The sequence below is a fragment of the Leptonychotes weddellii genome, chromosome 8 (genome assembly GCF_054177405.1).
Source record: "Leptonychotes weddellii isolate Sample4059 chromosome 8, ASM5417740v2, whole genome shotgun sequence".
NCBI classification, from domain to species: Eukaryota; Metazoa; Chordata; class Mammalia; order Carnivora; family Phocidae; genus Leptonychotes; species Leptonychotes weddellii.
In genome coordinates this window covers 47,040,629-47,058,165 of record NC_138376.1, presented here as the reverse complement: position 1 = coordinate 47,058,165, position 17,537 = coordinate 47,040,629, and the positions used below count along the sequence as shown (strand labels likewise).

The 17,537-nt window shown below is 33.9% G+C and overlaps 1 protein-coding gene across 1 annotated transcript in view; it reads left to right on the top strand.

The window, feature by feature from the left end:
• Window positions 1-3,522: 3,522 nt before the first annotated feature.
• Window positions 3,523-17,537, top strand: part of LOC115942618 (protein eyes shut homolog) — a 515,538-nt gene continuing 501,523 nt past the window's right edge. Inside the window, exons 1-2 of the mRNA XM_081827581.1 lie at window positions 3,523-3,554; window positions 3,749-3,899. Coding sequence (XP_081683707.1) covers window positions 3,523-3,554; window positions 3,749-3,899 — 183 coding nt within the window. The remainder of the gene's footprint in view (window positions 3,555-3,748; window positions 3,900-17,537) is intronic.

The following is a 17,537-nucleotide window of genomic DNA, read 5'->3' as shown; positions in this document are numbered from 1 at the left end:
ACCTATTTTATTTCAGACAGTATCTTGTAAAACTGCTCATTATTCAACACATACTATAGTGTTTGCCACATACAAGGCCCTGTTGTAGGTTTGAGGATACAGGAGTAACATAACAAAGGCCTCTCTTTCCTCATTCTGTTGACATTGTAGTGAATGAACTATAATCTCAGTAGAGAATAACATGTTCCACATGCTCAGAGTAGAGAAGCTTAAAGATCTGGTATTGAACTGAGCTCTCATTCTCAACTATAGACAGACAAAGCCTTTAAAACTCTATTCATTTCTCTTCCAGCTTTCACCATTTCTCAAAATCTCACATCTGTAATATCTTTTATTCTTCCCTCTTCCTACCATAATCATCTTAATCACACAGGGGTCAATTTCTGAGTATTTCTACTCTGCATTTGTATGTGGTCTGTGCTGCATAATTTAGAACCATTGTGTATTAATATGTACTGTATGTCACATTTTCCCATTTTTATTCTCTAGTCAGAGCCATAAGAATAAACACCGCAGTTGAATATGGACTATGTGCAGATATTTAAATGAAGAAAAAAAGAAAATGTTCTCATTAGAATAAAATATTCTAATTTGTAATATAAATACATATGTGTATGTCTTTAAGATTCAAAATTTAATGGAGTAAATTTCAAACATCTTACTGGCTTTATTCAGTGATTCATGAATCACACAGTATTCAATCTAGCAGATAGAAAGGAGCTCTGAAGAGCTATACAAGGCAAGAGATTTTATAGGCAGAAGGGAACAGAGACAAGGAAATTATACTTGGCAAAAAAAAAAAAAAAGTTTACTTTTCTTACAGGGGATGGCAAGGGATTCAGGCAGATTACCTAACTAATGTTAATCAGGCAATTCCTAATTGGTTTGGTGACATGCAGGCTTAGCATAAAAATCCATTTTGGGTGTGTTGTCTTCAAAAATTAGATGTTGGATAAATTATAATGAGTTTATGTTGCTTCTGTAGTCAGGGAAAAAAAACAACAGAGAGTGTATATATATATATATATTATTTTTAAGTTACCTTTTCAGTTATTATAACCAAAGGCCAAATAAATATGTTTGATAGTTTAATGGGTTTCATTTGCTTAATGAAATATGGGAAAGGAGTTCATTAACAGAGTATTAGTGAATAATTATTATTGCTATTTTAGTATCACAAAGCAGGACAAATTGTTTTGCCAAACATTACAATTTAAAGATTGATCGGAGTAAAAGTAGTTGTGCTTTTTATTTTTATCATTTAATGAATAGCTTCCTAGAAGCTGTATCCTCCTAAGATATTTTTAACGGCTTAATTATAAGAAGTAATTAACCCAGAAGGCTTCTAGTTTGCTCCTAAATACAGAATCCAAGAATATCAAATGGGTTCTAAAAATGTTCAACACATTTTTCTCCCAAGTTCTTAATAAACAGAACAGCATTATCTCTTCAAATATTTTTCAAAACTTTCTTTATCAAAGCATTAATATTGTCTGCATGGCTATACCTGGTCTTAGTTTTATTAACTTTGTATCATGATACAGATAGAAGAAGGATGCAAAAAAATCTCCAGATATTTTTTTACGAAAAAGTTGCACATGCATCATAGACATGATTTATTTCATTTTTCCTATTCTTTATTCACTATAAAAGTGCCTTAATGTGTGTATGTATTCACATATATAGGACAGACTTTCTGGGGTCATGAAAACATTATTAAAATCAACCATATGCTGGGCTATGCAGCCTAAGTGAATAAATTTCAAGGATTAGAAGCAGAGAATATTCTTTGAATAAGCTTGATTGAGCTGTTATAACATTTTATAATACAAAAATACCAGAAAATCCCTTTACAATTCTGAATAATTCTTGGACCAAAGAAAAAAATCACAAAGAAACTAGAAAATATTTTGGCTAGATGATGAGAAAGAACTTTTTGGACACAGCTAAATTTATTCTTAGAAGTTTACAATCTTGAGAGCATGTATTAAACACCCTAGAAGCAGGAGAGTAAATTAAGCCCAAAGAAAGTGAAAAGAAGAAAATCATAAAAATAGCAGAAGTTAATGAAGTAGAAAACAAACATAGAATGGCAACTATCAACAATGCTGAAAGTGTGTTCTTTGAAATTTGCTACTCCCTACCAAGATTGATCTGCAAAACAAATAAAATGAGAAAAGGCATAAATGGCCAGTATCATAAGAAAGAGAGATATCATTAGAGTCCCAACACCAATTATATTATTTTGGCAATAGTATTTGGCATAAATATATTTTATGCAAATATTTTTGATAAATAAAAGTATATTATGCCAATAATTTTGAAAATTCAGATTAAATGAAAATGTTTCAAGAAAAAAACCACAATTTAATAAAATGGACATGATAATGCATAGATAGCTGCATTGATGAAATACATTACATCCATACTTAATATCTTCCTCAAAGAAAACCCCAAGTCCAGGTGACTATACTACTAAATTCTACCACATAGTAAAAGGTAGGTATAATATCAATATTACATAAACTTTCTGAAATAACATAAGGACAGCATAATCTTGATACCAAAATTTTATAAGAACAGCACAAGACAGGAAGTTTGAGGGCACTCTGTTTAACATATATATCCTTTAAAATATAGAAAAGTCAATCCTGTGTTATATAAAATCAGCATATGTATTGGGGCGCCTGGGTGGCTCAGTTGGTTAAGCGACTGCCTTCGGCTCAGGTCATGATCCTGGAGTCCCGGGATTGAGTCCCGCATCGGGCTTCCTGCTCGGCAGGGAGTCTGCTTCTCCCTCTGACCCTCCTCCCTCTCATGCTGTCTCTCATTCTCTCTCTCTCAAATAAATAAATAAAATCTTAAAAAAAAAAAAAAATCAGCATATGTATTAAGGAGGGCACGTATTGAATGGAGCACTGGGTGTTATATGCAAACAATGAATCATGGAACAGTACATCAAAAACTAATGATGTAATGTATGGTGATTAACATAACATAATAAAATAAAATTAAAAAATAAAAAATAAATTTTTTTTAAAAATCAGCATATGTTACGACCAAGTAGACTTATTTCAGGAATGCATTGAAACATTCAAAAAACAGTGAACATACATAATTCATCACAATAAAGAAAAAAGAAAAAAATTTTATTTGATAATCTCATTCAAAAAGCTGAACAAAGTAAGAGGATTTATACTACAAATATCTGGATTTAATAAAAAGTATCAGTATTTCAGGCAGTGTGATATTGGTGCAGGGGTAGAAATAATGGACCAATAAAACAGAGTGCCTAGAAACATACACACACACACACATACACACACTCTGTCTCTTACAGGCAAAGGTATATTGTACACAAGATAACCATATTTAAACCTGATTCTTTACAATATTTTTCACTCACATAAAATTTAACAAAGTAAAAAACTGAAGTAGAATGTTACACTCTAATGTCATTTTAGTCATGATGAGAATGATCTGTTTATGATCAGGATTTATTTATTTCATTAAGTGATTGCCATGATTTGTTTTGTCTGTCAAAATTTAGGTTTGTATTTATGTACTTAAAACATTAAGGGTTTCTAACTTAGAACAGATTAATCTACTTCTGGCTTTGTTGGTTTTATGGTGAGATAATCTATTTACTTAAATCTTTCTTCTTTTGTTAATAGCTTAATTAATTGGTCAGACAAATGTTTATACAACACATGCTAAAGCCATAAATTTTTTTCCTAAATGGTTGCAGGCAAGAATTTGATCCATGCAGAGCTGAACTGACTATTCTAGGGAGGACTATAAAAGCAAGTGAATCTATTAATCACATATCTGGAAAACCATTGCCAAAATCAGGATCTGTCTTTATTGGTGGATTTCCATATCTTCATGGTACAAACCAGGTATTTCTGTTGATGTTTTAAAATATATTATGGGGGCGTCTGGGTGGCTCAGTTGGTTAAGCGTCCGACTCTCGATCTCAGCTCACGTCTTGACCTCAGGGTCGTGAGTTCAAGCTCTGCATTGGGCTCCACACTGGATGTGGAGCCTACTTAAAAAAATAGATAGATAGATAGATGTAAATAATAATATGTAAATAATAAAATGACATAAAATGTCATTATATGAGGAAGAAATATTGGAAAACTTTAGAAAAGTTTCCTGGTTAGTGGAGCTATCTTCATGGTTTCGAAAAGAAATTTAAGCGATTCTACTAACATATGTGACTTCATCTATCCTACCAAAGTATACTAAAAGTTTACCGTTCTCATTGCACAGAATTGCTCTATTGTTAAGTTGTTTTTCCATCTTACGGCTATACATGTGCATTATATTTCATGATAATATTAAGCATATGGGCTTTTGTTCACTTCTGTGCTAGTGATTTTGCTGAGTTTATGAGTGGGTTGGCTTAAGAACACACCACAAATCTGATTTGAGAAATGGAACTGGAAGACCATTCCCAGTCTCTACTTCATATGGGTTATTAAAATGTAAAAACGTTCTCTACAGAGTTTTGTGCATATGCCAACGCAGTCTCTAAATTTCCATTTAGATAATTAGCTTATTGTCTTCATTATTAACCTATATTTTTGGATAAGAACTTGCATGCTGACTTAAATGCTATTGATTATTGGCTCCATTTTATGTTATTACAGAAAATTACTTTAAAAATTTAAGGTTGCTTGTTAATTGTACCAATAGTTCATTACATTTATGAATCTTCTACTGTATTTACCATTGTACTTTACATATTTTAACATACTGTTTTTATTACTGAAAATCTAAAATGCTCTTATTTCAAAGCCCCACAAATATAAATTGGGTATAAATCTCACAATATTATAAATGTTATGACTATTTTATGTAGGCTAAAAAATTTCAAAGCAGATATACATAAAGAACAAAAGTCACTTGCATAGTTGATGTGACATATATGCCTTTAATGAAATAAAGGAATTCTGTCTGTAAGCATGCAGACATTATTTTAAATTTAGTTTTACTCCATTAAATTTTTGTGACTTTTTCTACAGTAATGTACTTCACTGACTTTCTCCTAGATAAACAAGCATATAAGCTCTATAAGAGTAGAAAATGTCTGTTTTGTTTACCTTTTTATATCTCAAGGCAAGGACAGTTTCTGTCACATAGTACCTACTACTATTTACCAGATTGATAAACATCTGGTAAATGTATGATCAATTAAAGAGTGGATGATAGGATTCCAAAAACTTACATAAATTAATGTTTAGTCATTTATATTTGGGTTGGTTTCTTATTTCACAGCTTTATATATATTTACCAAGTAAAAGATGAGTTTTCATATAGAATTTAATTTTTGTGGGCATACATTAATTAAATGCAGGTTCTCAAAACTCAAGGAGCTAATACTCTGTTGAGGAGATACAGAAATGTCTCTATAAAGTTAGGTATTTAGTCTAATAGAAATATGAAAATATACAGGGGCAATACAGAAAAATAGAAAAGGAAGCCTCTTAGTCTCCCTGGGGGAATTAGGGAGTTTGTAGTTATGCATAGATGTGAGGGATGATCAAGTGTCTACCAGGTAAATAATATGTAGACTATCATTCCGGGCAGATGAAACATCACACACACAGGCTTACGTAATGGAAAGACCTAGGAGAGGGGGGCAGTGGGAGTAGAAATAACTCATTATTGTGGAGGCAAGGAGTTTGGTGTGAATTGAGCAGGAGGAAAGCTTGATGTTGGAAAAGTGAGCAGGAGCCTGAGCATAATGCATCCTGTATAAAATGTGAAATATTATATATTTTAATACTCATGCCTATAGGACCCATTTAAGAAGTTTGAACAAGGAGTGATCTGATATAGTTTTCTCTCTGATCGCAACTGAAGTATGGGATTAAAGGGGCTTAGACTACAGGTCAAGAATTGGTAAAGTTAGGAATAATAATATTAATTAATATGAAATGTAAATATAAATATTAATATTAAAACAATATTAATAGGAATAATTAAACAAGAAATGGTGTTGTGACAATAAGCGTGAGAGGATGACTATGAAAGCTGTTGAGCTTGTAAATAATTATAGGGAAAAAAATAGAAAAATTGGAATTTCATTGACCAGTTTGGCTTATGTAAGTAGAGAATTTATAGCGTCCTACTTCAGATGGGGATAAGATTATTATGAAGAAGGCAAGTTCATTTTGCATTTACATTAGTTATGGGCAGAGATAATTTTCAAATATTTGCCAGCTGGTTTGCCATGACCACTAATTCATCAGTCCATTGCATCAGTACATTCCTGCATATCATCCTATCAATGGGACATTGTGATATAGAGTAGTTATTTGAAATATGAGCCTTGAGTACTTAAGTGATCCTGACAATATGGCTATGAAGTCTTTATACAGGTGATAGTGGGAGCCACAGTCACCAACTGGATTGATTTTGTAGGATAAGAGGAGAGAGAGTTAATGACTGAGAATCGGCAGTCAAGGAGTGGGCTAAAGAAGAGGGGCCCCCAAAAGTGGTTAAAGAGGAGAGAAATTGGTATTGGGAAAAGGGGAAAAAATAACTGTCACTAAAACCAAAGACAGAATTTCCAAAGGGAGTATACGTTCAACACCAAAGCTACAAAACATCCACCAGCAGTTTCAGGAGAACAATAAAAATAGAAAAAAAAATTGTAACTTTTCGAGGAAGAATAAATGGAATGTAAAAAGCAACAAATATTTGATTACTTTTTCTAGAAGATTGTTAATAAAAAGAGAAAAGGTGGTTATCTAGGGGAGGACAGAATGTCAAAGTAGAATTGCAGAGATTGGTAATTTAATAACTGACTATATTCTAAAGATTTTTTTCTCCCAAAACCTTTTTAGAAAGGATTGGCATTAATTAAGGGATTGTCTCAGGGCGCCTGGGTGGCTCAGTCATTAAGTGTCTGCCTTCGGCTCAGGTCATGGTCCCGGGGTCCTGGAATCGAACCCCGCATCAGGCTCCCTGCTCAGTGGAGAGCCTTCTTCTCCCTCTCCCACTCCCCCTGCTTGTGTTCCCTCTCTCGCTGTCTCTCTCTCTGTCAAATAAATAAATAAAATCTTTAAAAAAAAAATTAAGGGATTGTCTCAGTAAAAATTTGGTACTCATTCTGGGATGTAGAAGAACTGGACATTGGTCACAATCAGATTTAGAGAAATTTCAGTGTGTAGACCAGTGAAGTTACCTGGAAATTAAAAGGATGGCCTACTAAGCATTTTTTCCCTCCTTGTTAAATGTGCTGTATTTCTAAGATTTTATATCAGTCAGAAAGATTTTATGATTTTTTTATTCTCATACTGTTACTACATCACAGTAACTGTGTATGTGTGTGACATTCACTTATATTGCTATGTACTAAATAATTGATACAAGCAAAATATAAAATATATCTATTTCATAATACTTAAAGAGAAATCATACGATGAATCAGAAAACAGAAAGAAAAAACAACTTTGTGAACCTGTTTCTGTGCAGTACAGCCCCTTTGAATATCTAAGTATCATGCAGGCTCTAACTAATTATTGTCTTCTGATTAAGAGCTGCTGTTTAAGCACAGTAGGTTGTCAGTACTCAGAAAATTAAAAACAACAGGTTTGCAGTATTAAACACTAAGAGAGCTATAGTTGAATCCTCAAGCCAATAAGTGCTAAGTTACACTTACTCTCTTGCCTGTAAGTTTCCAATAATGTCTTTTTGTACTGGCCAGAACCCTTCCATGTAATAAGAGCTCCTAATCCAATGTGTATATGCTGACAGGTTGTTTAATGCTTCTCTTAACAAAACCACATAGAGCTCAGTAGGGAGGAGAGAATGAAAGAGGCACTTTCAATTTTGTGACTGAAGTGTGAAAAATTCTGTGTCCCGTGAGGACTGTAGATGATAACTTCCAGAGTCCAAGAGTAAATGCCCCCTCACTGGTGGTAGGAAAACACTTTCCTTGGTAGTGCTTTGTGTATACTTTTCAGTACATGTGCTCCTGCTTTTGGGTCTAAGTTGCTTAAGGACACCAAGTCTTAATTCTTTAACAAATGCAGACCAAGTTACAATGGTACCACCTGTTCTCTTTGCTAAATATAAAGGAAAATAAGACAATTATCTAGATGTACTATTGTTAATACATTAGTGGATTTTTTTTCTTTCTACAAAAGTTGATAACATAAAATATGTTCTGTGAAGATGCTAGTTCTTTTTCACATTCAAGTCAAGCACTAATATTAAAAACAGAATTTATGATAGCATATACTCTTATATGGGATAGGAATTTTTGAGGAATCGGTGACTAACTTAATCCACTTGGGCCACCATAACAAAAATACCAAAGAGTGGGTGACTTAAACAACAAACATTTATTTTTTCATAGTTACGAAGGGTGGGAAGTCCAAGATCATGGTGCTGACAGATTGCAGTCTGGTGAGAGCCCCTTTTCTGGTTCATAGACAGCTGTCTTCTGCTACATCCTCATATTGGCAGAAGGAATGAGAGAGTTCTCTGGGATCTCTTTTATAAGGGCACTAATCTCATTCATGAGGGATCCACCTTCATGACCTAATCACCTCCCAAAGGCACCTCCTAATACCAACATATTGGGGATTAGGATTTTAATATGAATTTTAGGGGGACACAAACTTTCAGTTCATAACAGTGATTGATTCAAGAATCTAAATATTCATTTTAACTTTTAATTTCAATATAAATGAGGAATTCAATAATTATTAAAATTTTAAATGAATCCCTTGAGAAAACAAGAACACTTTGGTTAAAACAAGTATTATCTACTTTATATATGTTTAAAACATGGATTTACATATTCAATAATTAATCTGCTACAAAACCATTCACTTTTACAAAAAGCCTGTCAATCATCAGCCATAAAAATCTTTTAGCCAAAGAAGTTACTGTTAAATTAATAATCTAACACATAAAGAGAATTCTCCTTTGAAAGTTGTGATTGATTCCTGAGGAACAAAGGAAAAAAATCATGTCAGTTGGCTATATTTCCCTTTCTGTTAGAATATTTTGGTAGCTTATATTACTCATCAGGGTTCATTATAAATTTAAAGAGGAAATGACACCTCAGTAATACATAAACAATTTATGTATTTATGTTTATGATAGACTTTCAGAGGATGCTTGTCAACCTTTTTGAGCTCTTCTAAGAAACTTGTTATATAAATACAAGGTAATCAATCAGAAATAAATGGAAACACACTGTTGAAAATAATTTTCAAAAGATGACCACATTCAACCCTGTTGGGTTATGTAAATGGTGAAAAACAAAACAAAACAAAAAAACAGTTAATCTCCACCTTTACCTTATTTTCTGTCCATTTGATATTAAAAGGAAAATCACTCTACAATAAGCAAAAGTCTTTTAAATAAGCATTTACATAACCTGTATCTCTGATAAGCCTAAGCAAAATAATAGACATCAGAATTTCATTGCAACGTTTAAAAATCCATAGCTTCTTCTAAAGGTTATATGTTAAGTCATTCATTTATTCATTTGGCCAGTCTGTAAGACTACCATTTAGGCTCTTAGTTATCTATTTTGCCATCAGTGGCATTTGGCTACAATGCCAAATGCTATTTCAACAAAATAGAAGATGAAAACCAACCCAATGAAAACTATTTCTCATTTCTTGCACATATAAGAATCACTTTTAATTTATTCCCATGCAAGGGCCTGCCTTTCTTAAGCAGTAATCTGTGGACTGAGCCTCACTCAGTTGTACAGCAAAAACTGGCTCCTACTCAACATAAAGACAGATTCTCCTCCCACAGTTCCACCTTTCTCTACCAACTGTTCTTCCATTTTTTGCTCCAACCCATATCTTTATCACTTTTGTCTCTATTTCTTGATATCCTTGCAAAACTCTGCCAGGAGTTTGGGAGGGCCTATCTCTGAGTCTGTCCCTACTCCAGATCCTTTTTTAATCTGTATGTTTCCAACATTTTAAGGATCTCTCTTGAATTCCTCCATTTGTGTTTGCTTCTGGTTTTGAAAAGTTCCCCATAGATTTAATCATAGTTCCTTTTATTCAAGAACACTGGCTTATATTTACCACTGTATCTACCTCACCCTAATCATTTCATTTCATTATCAAATGTAGAAAAAAATACATGCAGGTCTGCACACATAAATCTATGAAGTAGTCAGAAGAAGATCTCAAGCATGAGTCGAAGGCTTCTGGTGGCTTAAGCAACAAAATCGGGTCCCATTACTAAGATGAGGAGAACTGGGGAGAACAGATTTGGGGGAAATGAGGAGATGATTAGATTGGATACTTCAAGTTTGAGGTATCTGTGAGGCTTGCAGAGGAGTTACCGAGGTAACTTGTGTTCATGACTCAGGGAATTCTCAGTGTGTAGTATTTAAATACATGTGACCAGATGAGATAACCTCAGGGGAGAGTGAGGAGAATGAGAGGAGAATAACCAGAACAAAGTCCTGGAGAAAACTGAGAAGGTAATTAAGTATCCGAACACAAAGTAGGCAGAGGAGTGAAGAGCAAAACAAGAAAAATGTGCTGTTTTGGTAGCAGGCAGAAGAAGAGCAAGTTTCAAGAAAGAGAAGCTGTTTAACCCTGCTAAAATTGGATCTATAAAGAATAAGGGCTGAAAAGCATCTACTAGGTTTTCTGATATGGAGATCATTAATAAACTTGTAAGAGAAATGACAACCTCTTTTTAAACTCATGGTGGTGAATGAAGGAATATCATCAGCATTCTGTTAAGAACAGATGTTTTCCCTTGGCAAAAGGGGGAGAATCTAGCTGGACATTTGCTTCCTATTGTAACAAACATGGAAATTGCAACTGCAAGGGAGACAGTTTAGTATGTTTTTAATCTGCATTGTAAATCCTTTTAGTATCACCTATAAAGTGGAAGATGTTCATATCCTAAACAACAAAATTTTCTAGTTTAAGGATGCACACTAGTGAAATTCTTATACTTGAATACAAGAAGACATACTATGCCGCATGTAACTGGAATCATTCAGTATTTGTCTTTCTGTGCCTGGCTTCCTTCACTTAGCATAATGTCCTCCAGTCCATCCATGTTGTCACTTATTGAAGAATTTCTTTTATTTATTTATTTATTTATTTATTTATTTATTTATTTATTTATTTATTTTTTAAAGATTTTATTTATTTATTTGACAGAGTGAGAGAGCACAGCAGGGGGATCAGCAGAGGGAGAGGGAGAAGCAGGCTTCCCACTGAGCAGGGAGCCAATCCCAGGACGCTGGGATCATGACTCGAGTGGAAGGCAGCCACCTAACCCACTGAGCTAGCTAGGTGCCTCCAGAATTTCCCTTTTTAAAAGGCTGAAAAAGAAAAGGTTCCCTTTTCTCTAAAGGTTGAATTCCTATTTTTAAAAGGAATAGTATTCTTTTTTATGTATTTTCTTTATCTGTTGGTTTGTCAGTAGACATTTAGATTATTTCCATATCTTGGTTATTGTGAATAGTGCTGCTATGAATATAGGAGTGTTAATATCTCATTAAGATCTTTATTTCAATTCTTTTGAATAAATACCCAGAAGTGGGATTGTAGGATCATATGGTAGTTCCATTTTAATTCTTAGGGAACCTCTGTAGTACTTTCCATAGCAGCTGCACCATTTTGCATTCCCACCAGCAATGCACAAGGGTTCTGATTCCTCCACATCCTCACTCCTCAGCAACATTTGTTGCATACACACACACACAGACACACACACAATTTACATGCACACATACATATATATACACATATGTACATATATACATATATAGGGGTATACATATGTGTGTGCATGTATGCATGTGTGTATTTATTTATTTCTCTGTCTAAAACTCCATGCTGTGGTGAATGAAGTAGCAAGCGTAGGCATTCTTGTCTTATTCCAGATCTTAGATGAATACCTTTCAGTTCTAAACTATTGAGTATGATGTTAGCTCTGGGCTTGTCAAGTATGGCCATTGTTAGCTGAAGTAATTTCCTTTTATTCCTAGTTTTCTGAGTGTTTTTATCACGAAAGGGCATTGAATTTTGTCCAATCCTTTTTCTGCATCTACTGAGATACTTTTATGATTTTTATCTTTTATTCTGTGAAGGTGATGTATCACATTAATTGATTCTTGGTATGTTGAACCATTCTTATCCTACAGATAAATTGCACTTGTTCACGGTATATGATCCTTTTTGATTGCTGGTATTTTGTTGAGGAGTTTTGCATTTATCTTCAAAAGGGACATTAGCAGATAGTTTGCTTTTCTTGTGGTGTCTATGACTGGCTTTCATATCAGAGTAATGCAGGCCTCATAAAACGTGTTTGGAAATGTTCCCTCCTCTTAAATTTTTTGGAAGAGTTTGAAAAGAATTGATGTTAATTCTTCTTTAAGTGTTTGGTAAAAGTCACCAGTAAAGATAATCTTTTCCTGGGGTTTTCTTTTTGGAAGGCATTTGATTACTAATTCAGTCTTCTTACTAGTTATTTGTTCATTCAGACTTTCTATTTCTTTATGATTTAGTCTTAATAGGTTGTATATTTCCGGAGCTTATCTATTTCTACTAGGTTACCCAGTTTGTTGGCATATAATTGTTAGTAGTATTCTCTTATGATCCTTTTTATTCCTGTGGCATCAGTTATAATGTCTCTTATTTCTGATCTTATTTGAGTCTTCTTTGTTAGTTTAGTGAAGGGTTTGTCAATTTTATCTTTTTGTTTGTTTTTCAAAAAACAACTCAGTGTTGCTGATTTAGTCTTTTGAATGAGGATTTTAATCCATTGACAATTAAAGTGATTATTGATAGAGAAGATTTTACTATTGCCATTTCTTATTTACTTTCTATTAGTCATAGTTCTTTTCTCTTTTCCTCTCTTGCTGTCTTTTGTGTTTTGTTATTTTTTTGTGTGTTTTATGCTTTTTATTTTTTGTATTATATGCTTTGATTCTTTTCTCTTTTTCTTTTATGTAACTTTTATAGGTATTTTGTGTTTGTATATTCTGTGTGTGTGTGTGTGTGTGTGTATGGTTACCTTGTGGTTTACATAAACTATCCTATAGCTGTAACACTGTTTTAAGCTAACAATTTAAGTTCAATCATACACAAAATCTCTACACACTAACTTCTCCCTTTCTCACACATTATGTTATTGTTGTCAAAATTTACATCTATTCATATTGAATATCTTTTAATATGATTTTATAGCTATTTTTAATACTTAATGTCTTTTAACTTTTATAATAAAGTGATTTGTGCACTACCACTACAGTAACATAGTATATATTTATATATTTACCTTTACTAAGAAGTTCCATAGTTTCTTATGCTATGTTGCTGTTTAGTGTCTTTTCATTTCAACTTGAAGAACTACCTTTAGCATTTCTTGTAAGGTAGGTCTAGTGGTGATGAACTCTCTCAGCTTTTGTTTTTCTGGAAAAATTCTTATCTCGCCTTCATTTTTAAAAGAGAGTTTTGAACCATGAGAGACTATGGACTCTGAGAAACAAACAGGATTTTAGAGGAGGGGGGAAGGGGGGATGGGTTAGCCCGGTGATGGGTATTAAGGAGGGCATGTACTGCATGGAGAACTGGGTGTTATATGAAAACAATGGATCGTGAATCACCACATCAAAAACTAATGATGTATTGTATGGTGACTAATATAATAAAATTTAAAAAAATTAAAAATTAAAAAAATAATAAAAGAGTTTTGCTGAATATGGTATTCTTACTTGACAGTTTTTTTTTTTTTTTCTCTTGTCATCCCACTCCCTTCTAGCCTGCAAGGTTTCTGATGATAAATCTGCTATATAGTCTTATGAGGGTACTATTGTATATGACAAGTTATTCTCTTGCTGCTTTCAAAATTGTCGTTGACTTAACAATTTGATTACAGTGTGTCTCACTGTGGATTTCTTTGGGCTTTTCAGACCTAGATGTTTATTTCCTTCTTTAGATTTAGGAAGAGGTTTTAGCCATTATTTCTTTGTATAAGTTTTCTGGACCTCTCCCTCTCTCTCTCTCTGCTCTTTCCAGAACTTCTACAATTCATATATTGCCAACTTGATGGCTTCCTATAATTTCCTTGAGCTTCTTCGCTCTTTTTATTTTTTAAAAAATTTATTTATTTGAGAGAGAGAGTGCGCACGTGGGGCGGGTTGAGGGGGTGGTTGGTGCAGAGGGAGAAGGAGAGAGAGAATCCCAATTAGACTCCTCACTGAGCATGGAGCCTGTCGTGGAGCCTAATCTCATGACCCTGAGATCATGACCTGAGCCAAAATCAAGAGTCAGGTGCTTAACCAGCTAAGCCAGTCAGGCACCCTATTCTTTTTTCTAGTTTCCCCTCTGAATGATTTCTCACTGTATTTGAGTTCACTGATCCTTTCTTCTAATTGATCTAGTCTCCTGTTGAATCCTTTCAGTTAATTCTTTAGTGCAGTTGTTATGTTCTTCAGTTCCATTATTTCTGTTTCATAGTTTGTTTTTTTTTTAATATATTGTCTTTATTGAAATTACCACTTTCTTCATTCACTGTTCTCTAAACATTGGTGAGAGTTAATTTTAAGTCTCTGTCAGGTAATTCATATAACTCTATTTAATTAGGGTCAGTTTCTGGAATTTTATCTTGTTCCTTTTTTTGGAACATCTTTGCTTGATTCTTCATTTTTCTTGACTCTCTGTGTTGGTGTCTGCATATTAGGAAAACCAGGTACCTCCAGTCTTTACAGACTTGCCTCATACAGGAGAAGACTCCTACCAATCAGCCTGGCCAGAGACTCTAGGGACCTCTACCAACTCTTTCCCTCCCCAGAGAAAAGCAGGAAGCTATGGTTTTTTCTGATTGCCCTGTGCTGAGTCAGTGGGGGACTTATGGCATCTACCAGCCCAAGCCACTATTTTCATTCTCTCCCTCAACTGGGCTATGAAGGACTTATCAGAGATTCAAGACTAGTGACACAGATGCTAGTTCTTTAGGCAGCCCCAGAGAAGTTGAGGTGCTGGATGCCCATAACAACTCTTTCCTTCATCAGGAAGAAATTGAGAGCTAAGATTTTTTTTTAATCTGCTCACTCTGTACTGAGCAAGGGGAAGGATTAATGGCATATACCAGCCCAAGCTGCCATCTCCATTCTCCCTATAGTTGTTAGACTGTGCTGGTCCCATCAAAGCTCCAAGACTTACAACACAGAAGCCAAACCTCTGGGGAACCCCTTCAGAAATGTGGAGTACTGGACATGCAAACCAATTCTTTCTCTCCTCTGGGTGAAGCTAGGTGTCTCTTCCTGATTGTATACACTATGCTAAAGGCAGTGTCTCCCTGAGAGAGTGTCCAGAATCTCCCTACTGGCTTCAGTGAGGCTGATTTTACCTTTCCCAGAATAAAGGAGCCTTCAATTAGTTTCTGATTTCTCACAAAGGGAATTGATATATGAATTGTTGCTCAGCCAGTGTGTTTGTAGGAGAAAGGAGGCTCCGGGGCTTTCTAATTTGACATCTTGCTGACATCACTCCTCTGACTTTATATTTTCCATAAAATGTGTAAAGTAGTAATGTTTTACTAAAATTGTTTTTAAGTAAATATTGAAGAGTTCTGAAACTATTTTTCATTGAAAAATGTGTGACATTCAGCTTTAAGAAATATTGGTATTGAGCTTGAAAAGAGGTGAGGTTTGTGAATGAGAGGAGGAAACCAGATAAGGCCATATGGTTTCCAAAGTCAGTTCTACATGAGGTAATCATTCACTGGAATCCCAACCACAAATCAACATAATTTTATTCTATTTACAAGTTCATGTCTTAGGCACGCATATTTTAAGCACACTCCATAGCTCTTTGTTACTCAAGCCAAACTCTTTCTGTTTGATCACAAAGAGCATGACAACTATAATGTAATGCTCTCAAACCTCTCCAGGAGCAACAACAAAAAAAAATGTTGCAGATTGGCAAATACTCCTACATGGAGGAAAAATATTTATCTTACACATATTTGTATGCTCTTTCAGGAAACAGCTTGGATTGGTGGAAAAAAAATACCAGACCAAATAAGGACACTTGGTTTTCAATCATGTCTACCAAAAAATAATGAGTTTTTACATTGTTGACCATTACTTGAAATTTCTGTGCCTCAAACACCCATCTGTAGATGATAAGCTTGGATTACATTATTTTGAAAAGTCTATTTCAGTTCAAAATGCTGTCATTCTATGCTATATAATAACTCATATATACTTTTTATAATATATATTATATACCATATAGTATACTATTATATGTTATTGTTGTTTAATATCATTAACATTATTTAATATTCATTTTATATTTAATATTATTTAATTGTATTTTATATATTACTAAATAATGTATATGATATACTACTTATTATGGATTACACAGGTATTCTTTATATTAAGATATTATCACAGTCACAAATTCTATTATAATGTGCTCACCTAAGATCATTTCACCTCACTTTCATATAATATCCCTGAGGACACGTCTTGAGAGACCCCCATCTGGTGTTCCTTCTGTTCCTGCCTAAATTTCCATTTATTTATAAAAGGTCTCAAAGAGTTTTCGTTTGAAAATTAACAAATCATTAAACCCTCACAGTAACACATCTCATGTTCATAGCTTAAACTCTGAAAAAGGAAAAAACAGATGACAGCTGAGATAAATGAATATATATTCACTGTTTTTTCCTGTGTTAATAGATTTATTAAAATTGAAGTGCTTCAGTGTTCCCTTGTAAGTGGCTAAGGGGCAATGGGTAAAGTAAAGCAAGAAGTAATCTAGTTTATATTAGTTAGGGAATTCTAGTAATACATATAATTTTAAAACCCTGTTTAATTTTGCAGCATAATCTATGTAACTTAATAGCAAGTGGAATAAAATCAATTTTTGGCTTAAGTTCTTTGGGGATATTAATGTGGGAGATAGTTTTCTAGTGAAATTTAAGGACTTAAGGCTAATTTAGCCAAGAGGCTAGAGAACAGAGCCCTCAGGTGAATGATCTCACAAAAATCATAAGGTAAAATTTAAGGAGGCTGAGACTTGGGAAAATAAGTGAAGCGTGAACTCAGAGAATTTACAACATAATCCATAAAGATGAAAATGAAGAACTTCATAAAGTCAATTGTAAAATGTTACATAATCCAAAGTTATTAAAACTGCCTTTATCAGTGACTACACCGCCTTCTTCAAAGACAAAAAGTGCACAGCGTCTAGTTACAGGACATGGTAAGAAAAAAACAGTTTTCTGATAATTAAGAACCAACTCTCTTAGGGCTAAGACTTTGTGAATATATTGCCTTTGAGGCATGTTCCATTTTCTCCATGACATAAAATAGTACTTTCTTAGAAATCAGTGACATTACTACAAGTATTAATTCAGAAGAAGTAGTAGAGCTCCACAATTAAGAATTGGAGCTCTGGAGCTGAATCCTACCTCTCCCAATTCATAGCCATGGACCTTGTGCAGGCCATTTACCCTTTCTTGGCTTCTTTTTCTTCATTTGCAGAATGCAGATGCCA